Source organism: Varroa destructor, unplaced genomic scaffold, assembly GCF_002443255.2.
Source record: "Varroa destructor unplaced genomic scaffold, Vdes_3.0 BEIS01000003.1, whole genome shotgun sequence".
Classification (NCBI taxonomy): Eukaryota; Metazoa; Arthropoda; class Arachnida; order Mesostigmata; family Varroidae; genus Varroa; species Varroa destructor.
The window spans coordinates 3,124,803-3,147,987 of NW_019211456.1; the positions used below are offsets into that span (position 1 = coordinate 3,124,803).

At 40.8% G+C, this 23,185-nt stretch overlaps 3 protein-coding genes across 30 annotated transcripts in view; 2 read left to right on the plus strand and 1 right to left on the minus strand.

Moving 5' to 3' along the window:
• Positions 1 to 5,281, plus strand: part of Dap160 (dynamin associated protein 160) — a 21,147-nt gene extending 15,866 nt beyond the window's left edge. For 11 of the 12 annotated variants that reach the window (XM_022798824.2, XM_022798823.2, XM_022798825.2 and 8 more), the window contains 7 exons: positions 139 to 833; positions 1,204 to 1,404; positions 1,611 to 1,817; positions 2,090 to 2,482; positions 2,829 to 3,114; positions 3,559 to 3,822; positions 4,114 to 5,281. In XM_022798824.2, coding sequence (XP_022654559.1) covers positions 139 to 833; positions 1,204 to 1,404; positions 1,611 to 1,817; positions 2,090 to 2,482; positions 2,829 to 3,114; positions 3,559 to 3,822; positions 4,114 to 4,280 — 2,213 coding nt within the window. In that variant the 3' untranslated portion in view covers positions 4,281 to 5,281. Of the gene's footprint in view, positions 1 to 138; positions 834 to 1,203; positions 1,405 to 1,610; positions 1,818 to 2,089; positions 2,483 to 2,828; positions 3,115 to 3,558; positions 3,823 to 4,113 lie in introns of those variants that run through there. The other variant, XM_086984242.1, reaches the window with a different exon arrangement.
• A 1,428-nt stretch (positions 5,282 to 6,709) lies between these two features.
• On the minus strand, positions 6,710 to 15,626 carry LOC111247662 (uncharacterized). 11 transcript variants are annotated; one of them, XM_022798871.2, is made up of 6 exons: positions 12,132 to 12,305; positions 11,543 to 11,711; positions 11,166 to 11,245; positions 9,367 to 9,646; positions 8,588 to 9,053; positions 6,710 to 8,270 (listed from the first exon to the last, which is right to left on the minus strand). In XM_022798871.2, exons 3-6 carry the CDS (start codon positions 11,223 to 11,225, stop codon positions 8,123 to 8,125), a joined length of 954 nt encoding a protein of 317 aa, XP_022654606.1. In that variant the 5' UTR covers positions 11,226 to 11,245; positions 11,543 to 11,711; positions 12,132 to 12,305; the 3' UTR covers positions 6,710 to 8,122. The 11 variants fall into 11 exon arrangements, with proteins under 11 accessions (XP_022654606.1, XP_086841030.1, XP_086841031.1 ...); XM_086984904.1 differs by having other exon boundaries at positions 11,543 to 11,751; XM_086984905.1 differs by having other exon boundaries at positions 12,019 to 12,305.
• A 2,665-nt stretch (positions 15,627 to 18,291) lies between these two features.
• jp (junctophilin) overlaps positions 18,292 to 23,185 on the plus strand; it is a 54,863-nt gene continuing 49,969 nt past the window's right edge. For 4 of the 7 annotated variants that reach the window (XR_015324692.1, XR_015324693.1, XR_002672066.2 and 1 more), the window contains exon 1: positions 18,297 to 22,229. The gene's annotated coding sequence lies outside the window, so the exon portion shown is untranslated. Of the gene's footprint in view, positions 22,230 to 23,185 lie in introns of all 7 variants that reach the window. The other 3 variants (XM_086984898.1, XM_022798013.2, XM_022798015.2) reach the window with 3 other exon arrangements.

The following is a 23,185-nucleotide window of genomic DNA, read 5'->3' on the forward strand; positions in this document are numbered from 1 at the left end:
TATATATAATGTTACAGTTGTCGTTAGTTTTGCCTTTTTTCGTTGTTTTTGTTTTGTTATTAACGTATCCCGCTCGCCTATTTGCTTACGTCCGGAACCCGATACTCCTCTTTCTCCACGTCTTCTCTTCACCAAAAGCTGGCGATGGCGACGCTTTAATCAAGAACATGCTCTACCACCCCATTGACAACTACTTGCCTACCTATACGAACGATCCGTCGTTAGCGAATTTTGAGCTTTGCCGTAGACCCGGAAATAACTCGTCTGTAAACAGGCGTGAAAATAACCAGTCGCTAACGAGCACAGTGACGGTCGAAGAAAACACCTACCAGGAAATTGAGGACTTGACAACTTACGGTAGTCAAGAGGATAGCAGAAATGGTGACTTGTATATAAACGTTGCAGATGACAACGCCATGAAATCAGCATCAGGAACGTGGTTCCATTCAAGCGTGGCAAACCTCTACTGTGATATCGACTCACTTGACCAACAAGACGTAGCGAACAACAATGAGCTTAGCTCAATAACAAACAAAATGTCACTACAGCAGCAGTTATCTGATTACAACCAGAGGCCACAAAGTCTAAGTCTTAATAACGGGACGGAATCTAAAGTAGCATCGAGCCCTGTTAAAGACCGACCTTCAAGTTTAGATGTAAAGACATTTTCAAGGTCACTCTCTTCGCAGCGCTTTTCACCGGCAAAGTTGACCCATGTCAACTACGAAGACATCCTCAACATGATCCATCAAAATCCAGAACTAGATGCGAAGGAAAAAAAACGCCAAAGCAGTATCTACGAATTGATTTCAACGGAACAATCTTATGTAAAGGTAGGCCATACTAAGAAAATTTCATCAACTTAAATATGTGTAATTTTATCAAGCTTGTGGTTTTTTGCATTTTCTCAGACTTATATTCCGAAATATTTGCACTTAGCATCCTGCAGTTTCGTAAAGAGGGTGTCACTCCAAAGTGAATAAAAAAATTCCATCCTGATCTTCGTTAACATTTAGCTAAAATATAAAATGTGTGTAACAATGCAAATAACAGTACATTAATTGATAAAATCGATAATATTTAAACAGGATTTTTTAATCAATTATCATTGCTTTAGTTATTTCATGCGTCTAGTAGTGATGTAACAAAGTGATCCCCTCAGTGTCGTTCAAAGAGTTTCCCAATTTACCTTTCATCTTTTAGGATCTGATGCTGGTAGAAAAGTATTTTGTGCGACCGATGAAGAAGAGTGGTCGCGTAAGTGCTGAGGATGCTTCTAGGATGATAGCCAACTGGAGGGAGCTAATTACGTGTAGCGATAAAATTCTCAAAGCCCTCAAAATACGTCAAACCATGAGTCCGGATCACGTCATTGTCACCATTGGTGATATCATCGTTGAAAATGTTTGTATTCATAAAAATGGATGTGAATGTTTTTTAGGTGTTTTTCTATAGTCTAATGTCAAATCAGGTCTCCATGCGTCATTAGCTAATGTGAATCTTACTCCAAAAATGTCACTATCCTTTCATAGCTTTTGTTATACATATGCGTGAAGAGATGGTAAATTATCTTTCGTGTTCTACATGTTTCGAACCTCGTCACATTCTAGACAACAACCCTTCAGCCCTATATTCGATTCTGCTCGCGCCAGTCTCAAGCGATGCAATTGATTCAGCAACGGACAGAACAGGATCCATGGTTCGGGGAAATTTGTAAGCAGTTTTCGCGGAATCCGCTCGTCAATGGTTTACCTTTAACGTCTTATCTATTAAAACCGATGCAACGAATCACCAAATATCCGTTACTTGTCGATAAGGTACAGTACAGACAATCACCATGATGTGCTCGTTTGACATAATCATTACATGCATCCCACTCCAGGAGCGTGTAATGTGGCGTATGTTGGCTTTGGGATAAGATACATGCATATGAAAGAAAATGAATAATATTATATAATCATATCGTAGCCATAGTCAGGTAAACGTCATCTATATAGTTCATTATAGAGGTGCCTTACAATCTGGTATTGTGACATATATCGCATTGAAAAAACAATAACCTAATCTACATGTAACATTTTTTTTGAAGATCTTGAAGAACACGTCGAGTAATCATCCTGATCACTGTCAGCTTAGCGAGGCATCACGGCGTATGGCTCAATTGTGCTCACAAATTAACGAAGCTGTACAAATGGTGGAAAACACGGAGCGACTCGAGTGGTGTCAAGGCCATTTGTTACCACATTCTAGTAGTTCGTCATCATCGGCATCACTTTCAGGAAGCTCGGCAGCGGTATTTTCTTCTAACTTGCAGAGTTCATGTCCTCGGATCGTGTTTAATTCGTTCACCAATACCCTCGGTCCACGTAAACTTCTTTACCATGGGCCACTCGTTAAAGCCAAAAGTGGAAAGGAGCTTATTGGTTTTTTATTTAATGACTTCCTTCTGCTTACCCAGCCCCAAAACAAGGACGTTGCTAAGGTTAGCTTAAATAAGATAATATTTTTTTACTTTTAACGTAAATTGCATTACAGCTTTTTTAACGTATGGATACATTAAGTATTGGGGCAATTTGCCTGGTGATTAAGGGTTAACAGGTGATTCAAAAGCGCTGAAAAATGGTACTATGTTTGTTACGAAATGTCATCTAAACTAGTTAATGAAGTAAATATCCGTATCTTTGAATAAGAAAAATTCACAAATTTTAACTTACGTATTTAATTACAGGTATGATTGCAACATAGACCTCCTATTTGTAGAGGTTATTTGGTGCCATTTCCTATAAGCGAAAAGTAATAACTTCTGCTTCTTTCTATTATTCTCGTAGGTAAACAACGTCTTTACTGACGATCGCGCTCTTAAATCGCAATACCGCTTCTACAAGGAACCGTTCTTTATCGAGAAGCTAAAACTTAACGAGCCAATAGTGGAAGGTCCTGGAACTGAGGGGCTAATTGTGTTACATACTGAAATCATGGATCACATTGGTTTGCTCAATAAGTATGAGTTAAGTGTTCGCGCAGGTGGAACCCGCGAGCGAACAGGTTGGCTCACAAAGATCCGACAAGCCATTGCCAATTATGAGGAAGTCGACAGAAAGAATCGCCAGTCATGTGAGTGTGACAGAAGCTACCAAGAGCTAAAATAAATTGCTTTGTACTAACCTATCGCTTAATTAATTTTACATCAACAACACATGCTCTTCTTGTACATCAATTTTTACCGTCTTTATTGCCATTACTTCTGTATCAATTAAGGCTTTAACTTATGTAAGCATTATGTATGGCAAAATGTAAAATAGCCACCACAATGATGTCATGTATCATCATTATTGGTATTATTATCCACTGTAGATAGGGAGACGAAGCAAGGGCTAAAACTACAGACCGCGAGGTGGAGGTAATTGGCTTGCTGATGCTAGCTCCCTAATACAACCATATCTCTTTTACCATAGTCGGGGCTGTAATACAAGAGTATTTTAGTTTGATCAGGAAATATAATGTCCTTACTGATAACGCGTTTGTATTTGTCTGGATGTTTTCCACCTCAATATTTAGCGTTGAACCAATTGGAACTTATGCACAGCGGCTGCGGGCGCCTTTTGGTGGTTGTTCAATGTGCGAAACAGTTGACACGGGTCAGTTCAGAGTCGCAAGACACATTTTGCTCTTTATCGCTAGGGGGCCAAACGCATGTAACCCCAGTAGTTCCGTCATCGGTCAATCCGTCTTGGAACGCTACCATGCAGTTTATAGTCAGAGATCTCCGGCAGGAAGTACTCTGTATCACTGTTCTTCAGAGGCAGAGGTTTTCTCCAAACGGTAAGATCGTCAAAATTTACGTTCTCTTAATTCCATTGCTATAAAATTGGATTGATTGAAGGATGTAATTATATGGTAATTTAAGATTTGCCATATGATTAAGACGTATAGCACATGGTTTCCACATAATATCATAGTAACTAAATAAATTTGAAACATAGGTATGAGAAGGAATGTATTGGACCCGAAGTTTTGGATGTGTTTATGTTTTGTGTTTCTTGCTCGTTATCGCATCTGTAAATATTCATATGTATCTTATATTTTCTATGGCTGCAATGTTTGCGATTTCAGAGTTCTTAGGTCGGACCGAAATTCGTGTGAGCGAAGTATACGAGCGCCGTCAGCGTTCCTTAGGGGTGATAAATTTCACTGACCTCCGACTGCTTGAGGTTCCATCAGGAACCGTTAGTCTTCGGGTAGACTTGCAGCTATTTAGAGAGGCGCCACAGATTATATGATCGAAAATTCAATCCGTAAAAGACAAGAGACTTAATTATTGAACCAAAGCATTCATTAGTTGAAATTGAGCATCTGTAGAACATCAGCATTCATCTACATTGACGATATGTCGTTTATGACATCTTTGCTGTGCTCGTGGCTGGTCTCAATAGGATTTATGGTTTGTTCATTTGCTTATAGTGCTACACTTGTGGCGTATATTCCTTGCGGCAGCGGCAGCTTATTTTCCGACAGGTTCATGGAGACATGAACATGTGGAATTTACTAAAAATTATTACACATGTCGTCAATCTTCGGTCCTCATATCGCGCATTGTTGGATCAAATGTCGTGAATTTTTGTTTTGTGCAGCACTCATTTCGGTTTATAATGAAACCAGTATTGTTTGACAATGAAACTGTCATTATTTTAGTTACTGTTAATACGACTAATAAGTGGCTATATCAACGCACATTCTAGGTGTAGTATATATATAGTAGTAGTAGTAGGTATGGTAGTATAGGTGTAGTATAGTATATAGTAACGTATTGATAAAAAAATCTATCTTCACTCGTCATAGTTATGCAGAAACCAAGCTCTGTTCGTATATTAGGCCAACCCATATAGAGACAACCCACATAACCTTTGACTAATTCTATTCCATATTCTTTGAGTACTTGAAATTTATTAGTTTTTTTTTATCCATATGCGGTAAATCACAGTTAGCTTCGGTCAACAGCATTTCTATCAGGATGATTTGTACACAGGGAGGAAGAACAAAAGCCAGTTGCGTTTGTGTATGTACCTGAAAATTCGAAAACTTGTCTTTAATTTTTTTCATGTAAATATCAGTTTTTGTTCCAAGTATTCTGAATACCTTCCGGCTTACACGGTTGATACATGCATTGGGCTATCCTTATGGAAAAAAACACAATATATCCGCGAGCCAAGGGATTCTGGAGAACCTCTGTTGTATATACATGCTCACAATGACAAAATAAACCGTACACAAATAAATTGTACACGTCCTGATGGTCCTGTTTTCGTGTAAAGATTTAATGCATATGGTTGTATTAACTTGAATATTTTTGTCGACGCTAATACTCAACTATTTATAAAATATTTTATAGTAATATGGCATTGTATTGTATGACAGCTGTTAAGCGCAATGTTGTTCGTATATAGCGGAAACAGTTAGTCGACACCCGCCGCAGCGGTAAAGACCTTTACTAAGCTTTTGAAGTAGCTGTGATGGTGAACGAAAATAAATTAGTTTACTATTTGTCTTTATTGTTATATATATAGATTATATATATATATATATATATATAATCTATATATATAACAATAAAGACAAATAGTAAACTAATTTATTTTCGTTCACCATCACAGCTACTTCAAAAGCTTAGTATATATATATATATATATATATATATATATATATATATATTATATGCTCAACTGTTCAATGATTTCATCAACTATTTACGTAGTTGGTCGACAACTACAAAGAGTCTCTTTCACATAAAAATTTCAAGAACAACGACAAGATAATTATTTTTGGGTCATTTCTTTCGATAACGCATCTGTAGTACAAACAGCAAAATTTTTTATAGGCCTAGGCGGCATTTGTACCTTTATTGTAACCAAATTGTAAAATATAGCGGTTTTTTTTTGCAGAAATTTCACTAAGCTAAAGGCGCTCCACATTTATTCCTAATGTGTATTGTATTCCTAACACCTTTATTCCTAAGGTGTTCCAATAATTTTAGCATATCTACTGCTGCCAAATTCAATCGGAAGCGAGGCGACTCATATAGCTGAGATATGTTATTTTAAAGCTAGTAAAACCGTTAAGACTTTTTCCGCAACCCAACATATTAAGCAAAATGTATTTTTTGACGAATTGCTTTCTTCCACAAGTCCACAGGACTAAATTTGGTGGCGCTTATGTGTCGTACAGGGGAACTCAGGTGAACGGCAACTCAGTCATAGACGGCAACTTGCCCATCTGAACTACCACAATGGCGTGATTTGTCGAGTCGCTGGCTTGGCTAAAATTTAGTGTATTAATATTACATATTCTATTTAGCAGCATGGTTTCCTATGGACAGTGTTGAAGTTGCTAAAGAGATACATACGCTAAGATTCACATTTAGCAAGGACGTTTTTTAATGAACTATACGATAAAATGACCTTTATATAAAAATTTATTTTACAGCAGTTCTATAATCCTTACATTCACGAGCCCAACGGGCAGAACATCAGGCAAAAACATGCTTTATGTAATCTTTCTATTGAAGGATTTGTATCAGCGAATTACGTGAGTGCAAGCGCTGTATTGTATAAAGAAGCAGGTGTACACTGCACATATTTTAGCAGCACAAATTAGATTACAGTCCCTCAGTTTGATTGTTAGTGCTTAAGCAGTTAAAAGAAGAGCTAAAGTATTTAGGAAGGTCTGAGTACTTCTTGCTCATATTTATTTAATTTCTATTTCCTATTACATTTTCTTCTTTTGTCATTTAGCAACATACATACAACATATGAGTCAGATATATACACGGAGCACTCGGGTAGCTGGACCTGAGTCGAGAAATGTGGCACGACGATCAAATATTACATGGTGAGAACGCACTATATTTTTTCAAATATATATATATATACGTTTATATATATAATGTGTAAGGTGGAAGGGATATTCACATCATTGGCTTGCCTGTGTCTGTTCATATAGTCCTGCTTTATTTTCGCCGTTCGACCCCAAATCCACTTCCCCGAATGTTCTGGTATATAGTTCTTTTGCTTTTGTCCGCTTACCGGTGTGTGTTTTTATATATATATTCTTTTTTATGTTAAGAAGATTTTTTGTTTTCTGCGTAACATTTTATACTAATTATCGTCATGAAAATAACAGTTACGGCTAGGCACAATAGCGGCACTAGCCTAATCTCTAGACCAAATGATGATATTGTCGTATAAGTTTGATGTTCGTGCATGCAATAAGAACAACAGGAGGAGCGTCAGTTTATAAAGACAATAATAACTTATAAGAATAGCAAGGGTAATAATATATGCAAGTGTATGAGAGAACATGAGGTGAAGTTCACTTACCACTTAAACGTTCATCTGTGATACATGTGCCTACATACTTATGCTAAAAGTAATCATAATAATAGTTGTAGGATAATAATACGGTCACGTATGATAGCGTTGCGATTGGTTTTCCAAATTTCCCTCGGCGGAGGGGCACTATGCTATGCACGGCCCTTCATCTAAGACACAAGTACAGCAGAGCTGATTTGCCGACCAATGATCCAATCTTAAAATAAACGTTTATTTGGTATGCTACAGTTGTTTAGAATTAATTTTTTTTTTCTGCATTATATATATGTATATATATATATATATACATATATAAAATGCAGAAAAAAATTATATATATATATATATATATGCATACTAACAGTTATCTGTTGAGATGAAGTATAGGAAAGTTCAGTGCATTTTCATGTGCTAGTCTCGTGTGTGTGTGTGTAGGCGTACATACGATGCATTACATGAATTCTGTTAATATAAAGTCTATTGTTAGTTTTATGTGCATTCGATATAGATGGTTAATATGAAGCAAGTGTAGGTAATATTTGTCACATGATGTCATGAAGGGTAATGGCTAAACTGAATGGTTTCGTTCATGCTTCATAAACGGATTTTCCTTGGGAAACAGTTGTTGTTTAAATTTGTTTTCATTTATTGAATTTCTACTGTTTAGACAGTCACATAACTGAATTTTCTACCAGTAAAAACCAGTGGGTCGAAATTGTAAGGTGGAGTAGTCCCTGTTGCGACTACTGCCAACCCCATTACTTCGGGGATCCATTTATGCCGCTACCGATGACGACGGTTTTTGAACTTGTAGGGACGTTTTCAGCGGGGGGAGCCGATCCAGAGCTAGGAACCGCGGCAAAGGGTTTACCGGATTCTAGGTTTACCCTATAAAGACAGATAGGGCTGATTCAATGAATTAGGTGTATTATATATCTCATATTGCATTAAGAATCTTGAGCGAAATATTGGAGTACCTTTTTAAAAACATGGGCCAGGAACGAGAGGAACAAACTTGACAGAAGCAAGATAGAGCAAAGGCACCTTCCTTTTTATCAACTAGAGCTAACCCGACGGCTGCTACCCAAGCTTGAAATCTCTATATGACAAAATTGATTTTCTATTTACTTGCTAGTCTTGCAGGATTTTGTCTATTTTCTTGGCGACATGTACAGAATAGGCGAACAACATCTGACACCTGCAAATATTTAGGCTTCACTTACCAAATGAGTACGGCAATAACAGCGAGAACAAGAAGTGCTACCCCTGCAACGATAGGTAAATTATGCTTCTTCGGAGGTGGAGGCACAAATGATTTGCCGTTAGCCGTATGACTTTCGTTTGTGTAGGACTTGATCGTATGGTGCCGACGTGTTCGTACGATACTTCCGTCGTCTTGTATTTGTATTTTTTCGTGTTCTCTCGACAATGTGTTTGAAAAACCGTTATCGTCAACTATCTTCTCCGAGAAGCCGCTATTTTTGAAGTGTTCGGTGTTGTCGCTTGTAGCTCCAACAACATCGTACTCATCTGTTTCGTCCTTGTCGGCCTCGTCCTCTTCATCGGCTGAGAAGCTCGAGATGCCCTTGTCGTAGTTGTCGCCATCAGCTTCGTCACCGCCAAGAAGACGAATCAACTTTCGCTCGTAGATAGACCGCGTAGAGTCAAGGATGGGACCGACATGCTCACCTGAGGATACGGAAAATTAACAAGCATTAAAACTAAGCTTTTAAGCCTTCAGCTTGATAGCCACTGAATCAAATAACCCATTAACAATATGGCTAGATAATTTGTATGAATGAAAGAATTATTTAAAAAAAATTTGTGAATCAGTTGTTTGCTTGAATTTAAAAAAAAAAATGAAAAGACTTTGCTTATATAGCCCTATGGAGGTGATTCAGGCAATACCACAGTGAACGATGCATCTTTAGATTCAAAAGCATAGTAATAAAGAATCAAATGAATGTAGACAGTGCGCTATATGGCATTATTTTGTGCTTACCGAGCTCCTTAAGTTTGTAGAATATCTCGTCGTTCGTCAGATGTTTCACGTTGGTTGCGCTAGTGATATGTGAAGTGTCTAGAGCCACGGGTTCCTCCTCGTCCGAACTGAAACCACCGATAAGCGAATCGTTTGGAGATACTGTCGATACCTGTTGATCAAGTATTTTTTCTCGATATAGTTTTACCAGTTCGGCTTTTTTCATCTTCGAACCAGTCTTGACACCAACATCGGCCAGCGCATCGCGTAACTGATCCTTAGTCATACGTGACGAAGGCATCTGCGGAAAATAGAAAGGCCATACCGGCAGATTATGTGAATAACAAGCAGTCTTCATATTGCATTAATAACTAGTTTGATTTACAAAGGAAGAACATCAAGAACAGAATGTGTGTACAGGTTCACTTGTCTTTCTTCTTTGTGACATAATGACAGCTGTGCAATTTGCCTACCTGATTTCAGTTATTATGTCTTGTCTCGCAGGACATTTCAATTAAATTTGGTAATATTTACAACAGCTTTACATCAAAATTGTTATTTGGGTTTGATACTTATTGAATTGTTAGTGCTTCTGGCGGACCCTTATTTAGTAACCCTATAGCTGAGGTCAGAACAGCAGGTGTTAATGACTCTGTTTTCCGTAAGCCAGCTTTTCATGATTTGATTAGGACTGCTGACTTAGCTTTAGACTTTAACAAATTTTTTGGCTTATTTTTGTTCGATTAAATTCGAACAAACTAGAGCAAACTCAGTGGTATTTACATCACAAATGACCGTTTTGCGAAGCGCTATTTGTAAAATGGCTGTTTATAGAAAATTACTTCATTTTCTATCACAAAGAAATAATTAAAATAATTTTAATATTGATTTAAATGGTATAGATAAAGAAAACTTCTTAAATAATAGCAGCCTAGGTCATGGATGCAGGTAGAGTCCTAAATGTTACACATTTTGTCGTTGCTCTGAAAAAGCCTAGAACGTGCTGCTTTCCTAAGAAGGGATAATTTCTTTCTTGGGAATCGCGCCTATTTTTCGCATACTTTATGTCTCGACATACAACACGAAAGCTTCACGGAAGAGAGATACTCTTAAATACTTTGCAGCGCTTGCACCAAATAAACTGCAGGTTTCTAAGCATCTGCTTTCCTATCAGAAAATTAATTCACCAATTCTAGTGATTGTCAAGCTGCTCATATGCAATGTTAGTAAGCTGTACTTAAGTAATTATAAATTGAAGTTGGACTTTCAGGTCTACCGGAAGTGTCGTTATAGAAGTAAAGGCGTTAAAAATAGGATAAATTAGAGGAAAGGAGTAAAATCATTTCTGCCACTTTCAAATCTCCTTTTAGGGTTACTAAAACACAAATAGGTATGAGAAGTACAAGTCCTGTCAGTACCATGATGAATACTAGAGCTAAAATTTTGTATTTATGCCGATAAATTGTTGAGAGTTTTTCACAGAGCTATTTTTCGTCTGTAGCATCACTTAGGATTCATAGAGAATAATTAAGCTACACTGGAAGAGTTCTACAGAAAAGAAAGGTCATACTTAGTTGCAAGTACGCGAGAAATTAGGTCAATCACAGGTAGAAAACTTGATTTGTTTCCGAAAATCGTACAGAAATTATTCCGACGTTGTTATTGTTTGTTCTTCTAAAATTAATATATATATGAAATGTACCGTTAAGAGAACTAGTGACCTTAGAATCTTATAAGGTAAAACACCTCGTCAATGTGAAAGCAAAGGCAAATTCTTAATGTAGAGTAAAACTTAATATAATGTCATAGCAGCCCACTACCTCTTCAGTAATCATAACACTAAAACTGCGGAGCAAAGTCGTCAAAATCAGGAGCTGCATACAATGTCTTCCACGACCGCCTTAAATTCAAAGCGCAAAGTATTCCTTTAATCGAAAATATACTGTGATCTATGGAGACACTTACTGGGACATTCTTAGATCTTTAGGTAGGTGGAATTTGCATAGATATGTAAATTTGTAACAATGTGCATGGTCGAGCGATGAAATATCGATTCGGCTGCTCTATCCTTTTGTTTTTTTTTAATCTTTTACGCCTATTATTCGAGAGAGAAAAGATGTCGGATGCATCTAGGAGACGCCATTTTTTTTACAGATCTCGACAGGATGATGCACAAAGCACTGCAATAATATTTTACCTTTGGGTCAAAGTCAGTCCACCTGGTAGATGATGAATGATAGCAAATACGCTCTATTTTTTCTACGACGTATCTCTCTCTCTCTCTTTGCAAAACGGGCTTTCGAGCAGACGCCAATTGGCGCTTATCATTTTCCGAATAGTAAGATCTGCACAGCACAAGTAGATCACTGCAAGAGAATGACAGGACGTCTGGCGGAAAACCTATTGCTAGATAAAAATAGAACGAACCTTTTGTCACAAAACGCTAGTCAATTTGGAGTGTATACGAAAAGAACCTCATCCGATCTACTAGTTTATTGATATGGCTTGCATAGTAGATAATTAAAGTATCACTTAAATACAAGATTTGTTCTGATTAGATGAAACCAAAAATTATAATATGTAGTATACAAATATTCAATAGTATTTAACAAAGAGTATTGCAAAACAGTGCTTAAAATGATGTATTGGCTAGTGAGCGTAACGCGTACTTGCCGTAACCATCACAACGAACAAAGATAAAGTTGCGTACTCGGCCATGACATACATAGCGTCACCAAAAAACAATTAGCAGGCACTACCTGGCCTATTAGATATGGTCAACCAACCGATTAATATGAAGCCACTGTCAAGCGGTAAACAAAAAACAAGACTGAAACCGTCCTTTGAGGAGGCTGAAGAAAAGGATATGTTTTAGCCACTTTCTTATCAAACAGCTCCAAACCACCGCAAAAGGCACACCGAGAGTAACGATGACTAAGCGGAAATAGCTCCAGGCGGACAGTTTCGTCTTTACCTTTTAGTCATCAGTTCCTTTCATTTGGCAGACCTTAGTAGCGCCGCCACTGGGCCAATAACCGCAGGCCCAATTATCTTCTCCTTGCCATAATAATGATAACAATGGTAACACGTAATAAATATGCATCTGTTTGAAATGCGTAGTTTGTGTTATCGGAAGTAATTTCTAAACAGGAATTGAGATATTTAAGAATTCAAAGTATATTCAGTATTTCCTCAGTTTGCGACAAATTGATGTTAGCACCCTGTGGCTTATGCTAAATATATCAAGGTGACTATTGTGATATTGATTATAATACATCAATACTGCCACATGCACTCCAACTAAACTGAAGTTTTAAATTTCATAAATTCTAATTATGCAACTATAAAAATACAGATTAATATTCGATGAGTGCTAATGTATATATCAGAACATACATTTGTAGAACAAAATAATATCTGTTTCTTACAAGTTACCCTATTCGGTATTAGAACTGTCTCTTATCAGATTTTCATCCGATATTTGATACCGAAGTATAGTTCTCGGATCGAGTTGCCAATGTACTTATTTTTAAACGCTTTTGCTCGCGAACCACATTTATTTATTACTATATTCTACTTCGAAATTAAAAGCGACACGTAAAAAACCTCGTGGAAGACAAGCGGAAGCATTACAGGGTTCTACTGGCCACAAAGTGCATTTCTCGCATTACACTGACAGTTACAAACAAGTTAGAAATTTCAAACGCGCTTAGTTTAGATAAGTCATTCAGACAAATTATTTTATTACGAAAAACGCTGTAAGACTAAGATAACGTAATAGCCATTAACATAATTAGGCATAATAGCCATTTGGTCACTATTAAGAATGAACTTAGTTCAACGTTCAATAGAACCAACTGTTCAATAATACTTCCACTTATTTGTATTGCTGCTGCTCGTCATTCCAATATTTTTCATTTCGTTGGTAGCAGTACTAAAATCATTTGAAAAGTCGCGCTTAATTTCAATCGGCACTTCAGGTTCTAGCCCTGCTAACTTCCACAAGTGCGTTCGCAACGTCAAGGACTATTTCACTGGCTATTTACCTCACCACGCATGGAATTGTGAATTAATTTTTAAAAGATTTGAAAGCGATACACAATACTTTCAACAAGAAACGTTAACCGATTTAATAGAATTTTAGAACTTTAGGTGCATTTGTCGCTTAATGTTCTTCCGAGTGAATTTAAAGTTGCTTCTATGACAACCCGGAACCTTTATAGCAAAACAAATTATTTCTGTCGCTGGTTCTATAGCATACTTTCCACTACTCTGGACTCATCAAGAGATCAATGCAAAAGATGAAACCGAAAGAGATGTGCTTCGAGTTGTGCGTTCGGTTCTGGCGTTACACATTACCTAAAATGGCTGACACAAAACAAGCTATGTCTATCTCCGTTTTGAACCTTAACCACCTCAGGTGTTCCTAACCTTAGCAGGCAAACATGTCACGCTCACCTAATTACGGAAACTCAAGTTAAACGGTAGTACGATCCAAATAACGCTTTTCATTAAATTATCACGGAATAAAATCAATGCGAAAGGCGTAAGTGCTCCGAAACGGAATCACATTCTGCTGTGTTAACAATAATCTTTCTTAATCTCTTCAAGAATAACTTCAGAGAAATTGAAATTTACGACTTAGAAAAAGACATTTGACGGTCATATTACAGATATACTTTTATTATTAGTGTTATTGGTATTATTACTATGATTACGTTGTGGACCATTGTAATAATCGAAGTTCAAGGCTTTCCTACACGATATCGGGAAGCTGCCGGTGCTCGATGTAATTTCTAAACGTGCGATTCATTTATCGCTAAAACTAATAAGAGAGCAAGAACAAAATAATTAACAACCCTCATAGAGAAAAAATACTTCAATAAAGTGCTTCTACCGAGATGTCAGCTGCTCACTATGTGGGTTAAGCCAACCGGTTCCTCAAGTGAAGATTGACCGAGATACGACAGATGAGGAAGGGAGGCAACAGTCATCATTGGCACCTTGCTGCCCATATCGGCTTGGTTGGGCGGGTCAATGACTTCACATTACAGGAGAAAAATGTATGTACTCATTTCCCGCATAGTGGCAGAAGTACAGGTGATAGAGGCAGCGTCATCTAATAGAATGCTGTGCAGCTCGGTGCATATGGCTATTAGAAATGGTTAAAAACTATCCACAAACCTAAACATTCTACATGAAAAGCTCTACAAGTATTTCTCAGATTTGATATAGATTTATATTCCTATCTATTTATGCTACCAAATTTACTCTATATGTAATGCAATGTCTGGTATATAGAATGAGTTTGGGTACGAGCTATAGATTTGAGTTGATAAAATATAAGTCCTCCTAACGCTACGATTTTTAACGGCACTGATTAATTATACTAGAGGCAAATTAGGGGCAGAAGTAGAAAATATTTTAATTCGGTATCCGTTACGGAACAGTACCACTAGGGAAAAAGTAGTTTTGCAAAACGGATCAGGCAGAAACAATCGACAACATTAAAGCACTTGGCAACTTACAACGCATACAAATAACCAACTTTATACTAGATACTTTTTCTGTATTTGCGCCTGCAAGCTAGCTTATGGCGGATGTCATCAGATATACGAATTCGAAATGTTGCTGAAGCATTCCCAGTTTTCCATGACGTCAGCGACAAAAAACCAGTTATTAAAAAAAATAATCACATTACATTGCAAGTATCCAACAATACTGTTAATACGCGAATAACGTATCCTTTTTATGCACTTAGCAAGAAACAAGCAAACACATGCCGGTATTAACATACCAGGGAACTATTCAAAGGAAAGCCCATCGTTTCGCCGCTGTTAACCCACTTCAGATGTCCTACGACAAACAACAGCAGTTGGTTGGCAACTTGGCGACGTGGGATTTGGAGACCGCGATTCTCCGTTTGTACATTTGCTGCCTGTCCGGCGGGCAACTTCGAGCGTTGACCGCGCAAGAAAGAGGGAGAGAATTTATCTGGAAAGGCCAAAAGCACTGTCACTGGATTTACCTTGAGTATGAAGGCTAAGGCCGCCAAAAAGGGCGCTACTTCAAGGCACGGGTATGTCGCACTGCTACTGCCGAAAAACGTCTGGTGTAGAAGATGCACCAAGAAGCACAATCGCCACCAACGGGCCGATCGCTGTATGCGAATTTCCCTATTTCTGTCGTATACCGGGCCGATCGCACCCCGAAACCTCTTGCCGACAACAACAGCCGCCGTCATCGCCGCCGCGGCGCACAAACGGATCGGCTAGCTAACACGCGCTGCCACTGATGAAGTGATCTTTCTCTGGCTTATCGATAGGCGCATGTTGAGCGCGGGCGGTTACTCAAGGACGGACAATAGCGTAACAAGCTACGGTGAAGTTGCAAGGTTATGATTACTCTGTGAGAATTCTTGGGTTGAATGGAACTATCGACAGCAGAAATCTGTTGGGAGAGAAAAGTAAAAATTTCACTTCCTTTTGCTTTGCTATAAATGCAAATGAAATAGGATTTGAAAACTATCTAGTGTTCGTACCTTAAAATTGATACATTGCATTTGCTCATAGCCGCAATATTAATTGGGATGTAGATGCATCACCAAAGGACTTTGTTTAGGTTTTTCTTTGTTTATTTTTTCCACTATGGACTCGCATACATTTATGAGCAACTAGCTTTTCGAAAATGTTTTCAATTAAAATTTATACAAAAAACAAGAGAAAATACGATGTCCCAACAATAATCTAAATTCTTCCTTGGACTTGCCGAAACCCATGTGTACAAGACCTATCTAAATTTTTCAGGCGGAGGATCTCCGAGATTTACCAAAGAACACATGGCAAGCAGGTGCAACATGTAATCAGTAAGAATAGGAAATGGTGATTGTCAGACAGGTTTTTTGATAAAGTCTATACGGCCATAGAGTCAAAAAAGATGAAATCAATTATTAGGTTTTTATGCTAGTTTTAAAGGTAGAATTAGAATGACCATACACTATAAAACGATGAGGCAAGTCTTTCAAAAACTTTTTCTAAATATTTAAAGCTTAACTGAATACACATTTGCTATATATATATATATATATATACATATATATATATAAGCATTATCGAGCTCTTCAAATCGAAACCGCATTAACAATTTTCCTGTTTTCCTCATGGATATCTTTTTCGACTTTTTTAAAAGCTGCGCGCAAACTGTAAAACTAATAAAGCAGATTAGCGTTTTCTGCCAAAAAAAGGTTTTCAATCATCGTAGGTTTTTCCTGGATTTTCTGGATGTTAAGAAACTGGATAAACCCCAATGCTCGTTTAAATTGGAAAAAGGCGCACTATTATCCGCGATTGTGGGTGTTTGATTTGCCCAAAAAGAATTCCCTGTGTTCTAGTACTAACGGTAGCGGATAAGCGGACGCTCGCTATGACCGACACCCCGTTAACATTTGTTCTTCTTTCTAAATTAAAACGCGCCACTGAAATACACCCGAGTTTTAATTACAGTGACAACTTAAATTAAGTATATATAATATAACACTGTATATAATAGAAGAGGGCGCAAAGGCAATGTAACCTCTATACTCATAAAGGCGCCATTACCAGAGAGCAGCACAGTGCACAGAGCGCATACCACGTACAATTGTACGGTCCTCCTAGCGGAACGCGGGAACGTAAGTATTATATTCTTGCATATATATATAAAACGCATGCACCCATGCGTTGTCAACTTCAAATATATTTTAATGTAGCAGTTTTAACTCATGGCCGCGTATATCTTGGTTTTTAGCGGCGCTTCGATGATTTTACAAAAAATGTATAGATATGTGGTCGGAGCTCTTTCAGTAGAGAACCTGTAGTATTGTGAATTGGCTAAAAAGATCCTTCCTAACGCTATCGTTTCACTAACATTTCTCACAAAAGCTAGTTGGCATATGTGGTTGCTCACGTACACTGCAACTGTAAAAAGAATCCGGACATCGATTCAATGTATCGCCTAGCATCTCTTAAAGAAGGCTCTTGAAAGGCTACTAAAACAACCGAACATTCGTGAATTTTTTTAGTTCAGGGAGCGCGAGGTCCGGCTTTCTTTCATAGTCTGTTGTTTGTTCCGAAAATGTCCGTGTTGTTGGGACTGCAATTAATTTTTGTTAGACTATGTTTATATAATGATCACTCTCAACCCTCTGTCTTTGATTGACAATTTGCTATTTGTTGATATGTTACTCTGATGTATGCTTCAAATTTGTAAGTGCATATTTTGTTTGTAATATTGCTGAAAAATGTATGCAATATGTGTCACTACGATTCATCTTACTTGGCATCATAATGATACATTCTTGTTCTTACATGAGTGGCGCGGCACAGGTTAGAATTCAAGTCGCATGATACTTCCTGTTTTACACGCCAACCGACAGAAACTCTCTGTGAGACGCCTCTCAAAAGCACTAATAGGCTTTGTTTGGCTGTCCCTTTCTATGAGCATTGCGCGCCGGGATGTGTAATGACACAATATTGTCGCAATAGGCCTATCGTCTGCTCACTTAAATCCTCCGTGCATGAGACCGTTGGCAAGGCAGTGGAGCCTTCATGGGAAAACACTTCACTCCAAGCACTGGCGGCGGCGGCGCTCTTAGACTGGTACGAACGATTGCGAGCGTAGTTGCGTTTGAGTTTTGTGAAGATAGGAGACAAAGTGCGAAGGAGAGAAAACGCCTAGGGGGGCCAAGGTTGCTAAGGGGATTGTCGACAACGTTAGTAAAAACCCTCTAAGGGAAAAGACCGTCTGCAAGCTATGTGGAGAGAGCTGCGTCGGGATCTGAGTGGGGCATAATTGAGAAAGAGTAAGGCCCTGCGATAATACAACGAGGGCCTTTAGCTTAGGCTCGCTGCGTGCTGCTACTGCTGTTGGTTGTAGTCCAGCTGTCTATCCGTCTTGCGCCTGCTGCCTGCCTGTCTGTCTGGCTCGCAGCACGCGCATGCCCAGAGAGCGCACTTCCAATAGCGGTCAGTGTTCGTTGCTTGTCCGCCGCGTAAGCGCTTGCAACCAAGTCAGACTGAAAGCTCTTCACCCCGTTGTTGAGGTTGTTGCCCACGGCGCCGTCGTTCAGTGCGAAAACTGAGCGAAAAGTACGTCGAGCGCGTAGCAATAGCACACAGACGGCTAACGCCAGCCGCAGTATAGATACAGAAACTGCAGGCCGAGTGGAAAAGCCAGGCACGGCCATCGCAATTACTGCTACTAGTGAAACCATCATCGTCCTCGTCATCGTCAATCGCCATTCCCTTTTATCGTCACGATTACCAACGCGGTTTGTGTGCGTGTTATATTGTGAGAGCGAGTCAAAGCAATTGACGAAATTGTTCAACACGGACCGACTGAGTGCTACGGCGCTGTCAGCATGACCATTGTCGCAAGCAGGCTTCCAACGACGACGACGTACGCGATAACAAAGAAACAAGACAAAATCAGGCAACACTAGAGATTTTCGAAGAGAGCTTCTGACTGCTCCCTGCGTCTCTCCTACCAGCTCACTACCTGACAATATTTTTCTCTGTCACTCGCATTTAATATTTATTTTTTGTATTGTGCAGTGCGCGACATCGCTTTTATCCACAATACATTATACTACTATATTACAGTTATTGACTAAAATGAAAACAGGACAAATACAGCAGTATCTGAGCAGAGCGAACTGCTTCGGCAGTAACCGCGACGAGAGCCACAAAGCGGTGGCGTAACTTTTGGAATCTGTAATAATCTCTGCAGCTGCCGTAGCAGCAGGCCACGTTAGGCGCATGTGGCAGCTGCTACCGGCTTGCGTACTCTGTCACTCAAACTCTAGCGCCCGCTGCTACGACGCGACTATAATACTCGTTCTACTATTACAGATATCACTGAGCCTTCGGGCGAGTCGTGTCCAGGGAAGTGCCGTAAGTTGGGGCCTCGATCAAGTGTGATCACGCGTAACTACCAACCAGTCAGCCCGATAACGATAACGGCAGACAACGTAAATAATTTTGGCCGCTCGCTTTGTCCTATCTCTGCCGGACCATCGGCTCTCTGCAGCAGTAGCACTGATCTAAATATACATATATATATATATATATATATATAGACAGAGCGCGGCAGTAGGAAAGAAGAAGAAAAGGAGGAAAATAAAAGGAGGGTGGTCGTCGCGGCACTGGTGGTAAGTGCGGTGAACAATCTCGGGCCGACGACATTGGTTCAGGCTGACCAGCACACATATCGTTGATCGGTAAATAAAGAACAGAGACCCACGTCTGCGCCATTGAGATAGATCCTTAAGGAAGCGTACATACGCTAGTATACATTTGAACACAGTCAGATACACAGCGGACTAGAATCTAGAACCTGCGGAAGCAGTGTTGCGGCGTGCGATTGTAGCTGCGGGAAGTACAATAAACCTTGGTGCTTTTCGAAGGCAACACGCAAACCTCCAACGTTAAGTTCCTGCTGCTGCCGCCGTCACCGCCGCCGCCGCCGCCGCCACTACTGTTGCTGCTGGTGGCGACGCCAGAAGCAGCTGGCTGGCCAGTGCTGCCGCTGCTACTGCTATTCGGGTATCTGTCTGTGCACAGGCCAGAAGCGGAAAGAAAAAAGCTTCTTTGGCTCAGCTGGTGGAAGGTCTAGAGAGCGGCCTACTGGTCGTCGGCTGGGGACCCAGCAGTGGCAAGGGTAGCACAACGCCACCACAAAACAGCAAAAGCGCAGCCGCAATCGTCACATCACACCAGACAAGGCAGGAGTCGAGCATTATAAACTTACATACATAGTGGTGGTTTAGGTGGCACGCGCACGTCGCATGCAGCCAGCCGACGGCGGCGGCGGCGGCGGCGGCGACGACGACGAAGAATCATCGCGACTGTCATAGACGGTGCACCAGCACCGTACTAGCGTCATCGTCGGTGCTAGCAGCGCGAGAGAAGGCCGGTCCCTGCTCGTCACTGGTATCGGAAAGCCAGCGAGTGAATAGAACGGAACCAGTGAACAGAGGCACAGGCCAGGAACTGCAGTTAGCCTGCAGGCGGTCGGCCTGACACATTACCGCTCCTCTTCCTGCTGCTGCTGGTAGTGGTAATGGTGGGTTTGTGTGGCGGGGCGACTGAAGAAGGTTTTGCGGCCTGCGCTCGCTTGTGGCCGTTCACGCCAGCAGTTACGGCCAGCATTAGACAATCGGTGGCAGAACCTACTGGCCAGTCAGCCACCAGATCAGGCTCGCCGGCCCCGTAGCAGCGGCGACAGCCACAACAAGTTTAGGGCAGCCGAGGCGATACGCTACAATCTCTATGGCTACGACGGCTGCGAGAGCGTCGTAGGGTCGCAGCCTCTCAACGAGGACTACGACGACGGCGGCGACAACGACCGACAGTAACCGACCGCTGCTGCTACTGCCATAGCTGCGGAAGCTCGGCAGTAACGCGCGGTGTTCGGCCAGTTTGTCGGCTTGGCATGGTCTGGTCCCGAGCCTGAGCTGCCCGCTGAGCCTGATTTCGGGGTGGGTAAAATAAGCGCGGCCAGCCGGCCAGCTTGCTGGCTGTCTGGCTAGCTAGGTGGCTGTTAACAAACGAATGAATAGCGGGCCAGCGAGCACTAGCAGGAAGAACCACGGTAGCAAAAGAAGGCAGCCAGACCTGCCGACAGGCCGCGAAGGCTACCAACAGAGCCGTGGTGGCTCGAACGCCAGCAGCAGCCGCCTGACCGACCAGCAGTTCGGAAGAGGCCGGATCGGACCCATCGGGCGGCAGGCATACGACGGGACTGGCCAACAAGCAGTTTAGTCTCGTCGCCTTAAACCGAGCTGCTGCTGCTTCTTGATCCGAACGAACCCACCGAAGAAGCAGTGTGAATCGTAGTAACACTAACTCACCAGCTGGATAAGCAACAGTAACTGGACCACAACGACATCGATTAGCGGTAACTGATTCTCTCTAAGTTCCAGCTATTGCTCCTCCTCCAGATAGTGCGACCGATCGAACAAGCCACAAGTCCGCAGTCCAACAAACACGCGCGCCGATCGTGTTCGGTAGTAGATCGGCGGCCATCACCATCCGTGTTCGTCACTCGTGCTTTATACTCCTCATTGTTCTCGTCTCGTCGTGCCGAACTGTGCTCAACACACGCGACGCTTGTTACGACAACTGCGGCTATCAGTACTACCGTCGCTATCACTTCTACAGCCATTGTAATAATAGGCGTTATACCAGGAACTACCGTAATAGTACCCACACTAATTATTATAAATAATAACAGCAGCGGCGGCCGCAGCAGGCACACCATCAGCGGTCCTACAGCCGGTTAGAGTTACGCGTAGTATATAGTTGTGTGTGTTCTCCGGCAACACCTCCGGCTACTAGCATTCCGTCTACGTGAGTGTTTATGTTATATACATATATATATATAAAAAAGGAGGAAAGAAGGCAAAGATTAAACGAGGAAGTCAATTTCGTGCATGCTCAAGTCCACGAAGGGAATCACCTTTGGACGTGTTTGTTGTGACCAAGCAATGGATGACCATAAAATAGTACAGCGTCATGACAGTAACAACTGCAGGATTACGCGACCTATTCATTGTTATACAAATGTTGAGTGTCTAGTGAGTTAACAATAGTTCTCAGTATCGCTGCAACCAGTAAAATTTTTGTGTCAGAAGTCGAAGTTGGCCACCAACGGCCATTCATACCAGCAGCATGGATGCTATCTCGTATGAGGCCAATTTTCTACTACAGTAACAGAACCTAATTGTTTACGGTGTCCATCTCCCCGTGTTCGCCCGTGCTTCGCCTTGTAAGTTATACCTGTTTGAGTGCAAATATTTGTTCCGGATCGGACGAATTCGACATTGTCTGAAGGCCACCGATAAGCGAGTAAGAGATAAAAGGGTTTTCGACATAATAGATAATTCCGGACATTGTTAGGCCCTCTGGCGATGGTTGTTTGAGTTTCCTAGCTAGTTTGGACAGGTGAAACTTCAGTTGAATACTATATTACCGGTTATAACCGACCCGTGAAGTGATACAAACTGCCGGCCTCCTCATACTTTTTCAAAAGCAATACATTGCAAATTCTGCTCTAAACAATATTTGATCGTTTACTTTTACAACAAAAAAAAGGGTAGGATGATGAAGACAAGGGCTGCAGGAAGAAGGGTGAACCAATGAAAGAAAAACCTAGGTAAGATATGAATAAAAGGCAAATGATCAAGTATTGTTTTAGCGACTTGAAGAGTGCGCTGTGTTCCACTACTACCGTTACTCTAGAGACGATCGCGGATTTAGGTTCTATACTGTTTATTTATTTTCGGTCGGACTTTAACAGCCTCTTTAGGTTATTCATTGTCTCCTGTGGCATGGGGACGGACCGGGCACTAGGCTAGGTTGGCCCGCGACGACTTGTGGCCTGCTACTGGTGACCACCGCCACTGTCTCGAGCTTCGGTCTGCGAGCATCCCGCAGGCCTTTAGTAGCCCCGATGATTGTTCGGCATTTGCACAGCCGCCGATGCAATACGTCGGCAGTTCTTTTGTTGCCGCGACGACCGACGACGACTGGTTGTCTGTGCTTTGCCATGGCCTGCACTCCGCACTGCACGAATTTCGTACCCAGAGCAAAGGCGCAAAGACAGACATAGATAGCAGAGAATGGCGTTCGTATCTCGGTACCACTACGCCGGCTAGCTTGTCGTACTATGAAGGAATTTGAAATCTACTCTTTACGACTACTTGCGATTCCCGCATCTCTCGTCATTTAAAAAAAGTAGGTTTTACGGATGGCTGAAAAATAGCTATGTTGGATGGCCGAAGGAGGGAGTTGCAATGTTACAG